The sequence below is a fragment of the Rhagoletis pomonella genome, unplaced genomic scaffold (assembly GCF_013731165.1).
Source record: "Rhagoletis pomonella isolate Grant_MI unplaced genomic scaffold, Rhpom_1.0 Rhpom_scaffold_00013, whole genome shotgun sequence".
Taxonomy (NCBI): Eukaryota; Metazoa; Arthropoda; class Insecta; order Diptera; family Tephritidae; genus Rhagoletis; species Rhagoletis pomonella.
In genome coordinates this window covers 95,094-100,109 of record NW_023458567.1, presented here as the reverse complement: position 1 = coordinate 100,109, position 5,016 = coordinate 95,094, and the positions used below count along the sequence as shown (strand labels likewise).

General features: G+C 31.3%; 2 protein-coding genes across 16 annotated transcripts in view; both read left to right on the top strand.

Annotated features, from left to right (window-relative positions):
* Positions 1-5,016, top strand: part of LOC118748412 (somatomedin-B and thrombospondin type-1 domain-containing protein) — a 311,093-nt gene that overhangs the window by 216,825 nt on the left and 89,252 nt on the right. The gene's annotated exons all lie outside the window — the stretch shown is intronic.
* Positions 1-5,016, top strand: part of LOC118748404 (sodium channel protein para) — a 94,964-nt gene that overhangs the window by 58,821 nt on the left and 31,127 nt on the right. For 7 of the 14 annotated variants that reach the window (XM_036482787.1, XM_036482788.1, XM_036482781.1 and 4 more), the window contains 3 exons: positions 503-690; positions 821-1,025; positions 4,251-4,462. In XM_036482787.1, the coding sequence (XP_036338680.1) occupies positions 503-690; positions 821-1,025; positions 4,251-4,462 (605 nt within the window). Of the gene's footprint in view, positions 1-502; positions 691-820; positions 1,065-4,250; positions 4,463-5,016 lie in introns of all 14 variants that reach the window. The other 7 variants (XM_036482791.1, XM_036482789.1, XM_036482782.1 and 4 more) reach the window with 2 other exon arrangements.

The following is a 5,016-nucleotide window of genomic DNA, read 5'->3' as shown; positions in this document are numbered from 1 at the left end:
AAGAGTTTCTTAAAAAATGGAGATCATTTCTTAAACGTAGCAAAACGAAATCTTAGATCTTTGTACTTGGTATAAAAACATTTTCATTGTGTCAAAAAGTCGTGAAGCACATTGCTATTTTCGTTAGACATCGTTTATGTTTTAAAAGGTATCCTATAAGTACATATGTATGTATGTAAGTATAAGATCAAAACTAATTTTTTTATGCTCTAAATGTATGTACATACATAAGTGCCTATTATAGACCCGTAAGTACTTTCGCTATTTTATTTTTGTAGTTATATCGTGCATGCAATGTTTAAAGAAATTCTTTGTTTATCCACACTTTGTCACTTTTTATTACGCACTACTTGGATAGATTAACTGTTAATATATTTTCGAATTTTAATTTGTCCTTTTGGCTATATGTGCTTTGTAATAGCTTTTTACATTCATACATATATGTATACTACAATAAAAAATGCATTTGTTTTATAAAACTAAATGTTTGTCAAATATATAGACAATCAGGACAGATTTCCAGACGGTGATTTACCACGCTGGAACTTTACGGATTTCATGCATTCATTTATGATCGTTTTCCGGGTATTATGTGGTGAGTGGATTGAGTCCATGTGGGACTGCATGTATGTCGGCGACGTCTCCTGCATTCCGTTCTTTTTGGCTACGGTCGTGATTGGAAACTTGGTCGTACGTATTCAAAGAAACAATTTAATATTTTGTTCAAATAACTATATATACATACATATATACATAGATATGTACTTTTATGACAATAACAAAAATTATTGAACGAAATATTTTTTAATTTAATTGACAGGTGCTTAATCTTTTCTTAGCCTTGCTTTTGTCTAATTTCGGTTCATCTAGTCTATCGGCCCCAACAGCCGACAATGACACTAATAAAATCATGGAAGCGTTTAACAGATTTTCGCGTTTTAAAGCATGGATAAAGCGTAATTTTGCCAATTGTTTCAATTATATTCGTAACAAATTGACAAATCAAATTAGTGATCAACCATCAGGTGAGAGGATCAACCAGATCAGTTGGATTTGGAGCGAAGGTTTTTATCCACTTGTTTTCTACTAATCTTAACTATATCCATATATTTGCATTCGTATAGCAATGAAAAAACAATTAGACCAAATAGCATAAATTTCATATCCGAATTAATATTTAAAACGTTATTAAAAGTCCAAAGTTGAAACTTTCGCAAAATATATTACAAAGTCCCATATGTATGTACTTATATGTATGTAAGACCATTTATCTAAAGCCCACGCCGTAATTTTCTTACAAAAAGCCAGTAGATGCAAATTCATTCCATAACGAGTAACCAAACTATTTTAAAACTAAAAATTAAATAAACAATTATATTATTAAAATACACTCAGACCAATGACACCTATGAAAATGCTAGTATTTATCAGCCGAGTTTTCAGAGTTATAATGCCAAATATATGATGTCCACAGTAAACTTGGGCATTCTCCCAAGTCTGAGATTAGGACGAATGACTGCGGATTTTAACCTGATAGAAAACGTTCTCACCAGAAGCTTTTAAGAAATAAATAAACAATTAAAAGACTGAAACTAACTGAGAGTATTAAATGATAGCAGAATGAGAGCAAATGAATCTGGTACAGTCTTTGTATTTCTCGGAGATTGGGGGAATTTTTGGGTATATTCACCACAACGGAGCTTCACAACATTTTTAAAACAAATAAACAATACGCAAATTTTTGATATAGAAACTCCAGAAGTGTTATACATAGTTATTTGTCAAACAAAACTATAGTAAACATCTTTAAAGACAAGTTTTCATAAGTGGTTAATAAGAAAGAAAAATTTACTCTGCACCACTTAACGACTAAATTTTTTGTGGAGTAATTTCTTTCTATTTAGATTATATACATTTTAAATATGAACCAAATCGAATCATAATTACGGATTTTTCAAATATCTCGACACCTGCTCCATCTAGCGGATCAATTTATCGGGCTCCGAGCTACGTCTCCAGCTCATCGCGAAGTTGGTTAAAACTTGTTCAAGATCAAGAGGCAGATCAGATTACTCATTGCTGAAACATAATAAAAGCATTTAATGATCCATAGATTATATTCACAAAGGTTCTTGAAAGATAGTGAACAAAATTGTTTATTTGCTGTATGTTTAGAAACCATGTGGGAAAACAATGGGGAGTAACTATCTGAAACTAGCGGTAAGGCATTGGCAAAAGTGCTATGTCTATTTGTCTGAATGTACATACATATGTTACACATATACATATAATTGGTTTCTGTATTTAATCTGTATATTCCCTTTTCAAATATACATTCATTGTTTTCATTCAGGATCTTTTCCAAAAATTAAAAAAAAAAACATAATGAAATACTCGAAATTGCTTATAAAAAGAAAATAAAGCAAACATTCACATTGGAACAGTATTTTGTGTAAATGTAATTTTTGATTTGAATTTTCCATTGGTCTAGTGTGCAGAGCCTAATCCTCATATAAGTAAAACTTAGAAATGGTAGTTCACTTTTAAATATATACACTTCAGTGTGATTTACCTAAAATGTAAAATGTATTTTTTCGTTCATACATATGTATTTAGCTGTTTTTGAGTACTTCTGGTTAAGAGCGTTTGTGGTGAATTTTTTTTAAACATTCATTTCGTAATACCACACCTGATTATGCGCATTTTTTGCTTTCATTGAGATCCACCTCAATTAATTTATCCTGCCCGAATAACAACATATCATAGACAAATTGTATCGCCCTTTGTGTGATAAAAGGAACACCATTTTTCGTAAATTTAAAGTAAATGCAATGTCGCTAAAGTAATCATGTAATAATGTTTTAAGTTGGTCTGGATTTACATACTTGAACATTTCGAATTATTTTAGATAAATTAACAGAAAAACAGTGGATTTTACCCTTCTCATTATAAGTGTTCAGATTTTATTTTAGTATTTTATTAAACTTTTGAATTATTTAACCATTTAATCACATGTCTCGATACAGAATTTTACATAGATCAATAATAATAATTACATACATGCATACATACGTACATATTATGAATCTATATTCAACTGTTATAAATTACATTTATTTGCTTAACTTACTTGATTATTACTTTCTAACGAAAATTGCTTAGTTCTTATATAGTTCCTTCTCATTCGTGCTTACAAATACATATGCATACATGTTTGCAAGTTTAAGAGGGTTCTTTCGTTAAATAACTTGTTGTATATCTCACTTCTGCAAACTAGTTTAATCACATTTAATAAATCTCGCTACTAATTGGACAGACTTGGAATTTACAACCCCACAGTTGGTTGTTTTGAAATGGCTACAGTTGCCTACCATTTGGCCAAATTAGTGTTAAAAGCAAAGGAGAACAATTCGAAGCAAGCAGCATCTTAAGAGCCCTCTATGAACTAATCGTTTCATATTGCAATAGTTATCTGCAAGTTTTTCTTGTCAAATATCTTTTTTTTATTCACACATCGTTGATTATTTGGTGATTTGGTTATATGGTTAAAACAAACTTGAACATCCAGCTGCTCTGTATATTTGTTGCGGAATACAGCTGCAACTTTATACAAATTCGCATTAAAAAAAGCAGATAATTATATAATCTGATAACAAGTTTCTATACGAGTTGTTCAAAGTTAGTATTTTTCAGTATTTGTATTTTGTACCTACATATAAATTTTATTGTTGAAAACTGGAAAATTTGTGACCATCTAGCCAGATATGCCGATGGTCAGAAAGGCGTAAATACACTGGTTATTTTTTGAACGTGTGATTTGATTTGTATTATTTTATTCAAAATTTATTGTAATCAAAATTAATGTCTCCACAAAATTTTCTTTTATTCCAAATATTTAAAAAAAAATAACCATTAAAATCGTCTTTTGATGATATGAACGAAAATTAAAAATAATTGCCGTTAACTCGTTTCTTGATAATGAAACTGTTTCCAAATTGTGGCTTTTGATTATGCAACCTGTGATCATCGTCTTATCACCGATCGAATAATATTTAACTTATCAATCAATCTGCACAATTCCCATGTGTGCATGCTTTCGTTTGCAATCGGTAACTGCCATTCGTCACTCGCTTCTCACAATCTCTATCGTCGATCGATCGTCAATCAACATTTGAGCATTCATACACAAATTTGTACTGAAATTGATTTACTTGATTTGAAACGAATAAATACTGTCAATTGATACGAAGGCAAAGGGGTTTGTCGTTGTATATCTACAGAGCATGGTGACAACGAGCTGGAACTAGGCCAAGATGACATTATTGCCGATGGCCTAATCAAAAAAGGGATCAAGGAGCAAAACCAGCTAGAGGTTGCAATTGGCGATGGCATGGAATTCACGATACATGGCGATATGAAGAACAACAAGCCGAAGAAACCGAAATATCTTAATAATGCAACGGTAATACTTTATTTGATAAAGTCGCGTACTATTTATTGTCTTTTGCATTAACTACGTAAATACATACGGTGGCAATAGTGTAAATAGTGAAGAGACATTTTAGCAAGTTTTAGCAACTTCTACTTACTCACTAAAAAAAAACAATGTTAATCAACATTTCAAACTTTGTAGAACATTAATAAACAAGTAATTTAAAAAACATTTTTTTAAAGACAAGCTTTTGTTAGTGTAGTAATAAAAAAATCGACCCCCGCACCACCTAACGGCTATACTTCTTGGGGAGTTATTTCTTTCCATTTAACAAATATTCGAAGCCGATAGCCCACAGTGGTTCGGATCGCAAATCTAGCTGGACGAAACAATTTAAACAAATATTCGTTGATGGATCTTTACACCACTTCTTACCTAGGGGATTTTTGGGTCACTGATTACGAATCTGAAGTCACTTATCAAAAATTCAAACTGGCGGATCCAATATGGCGGACGAAAATAAAAAAAAAATCGGTAGATTTCTATGAAACTGGGTTATTTGGGGTTTTCTGGGTCGCTGATTA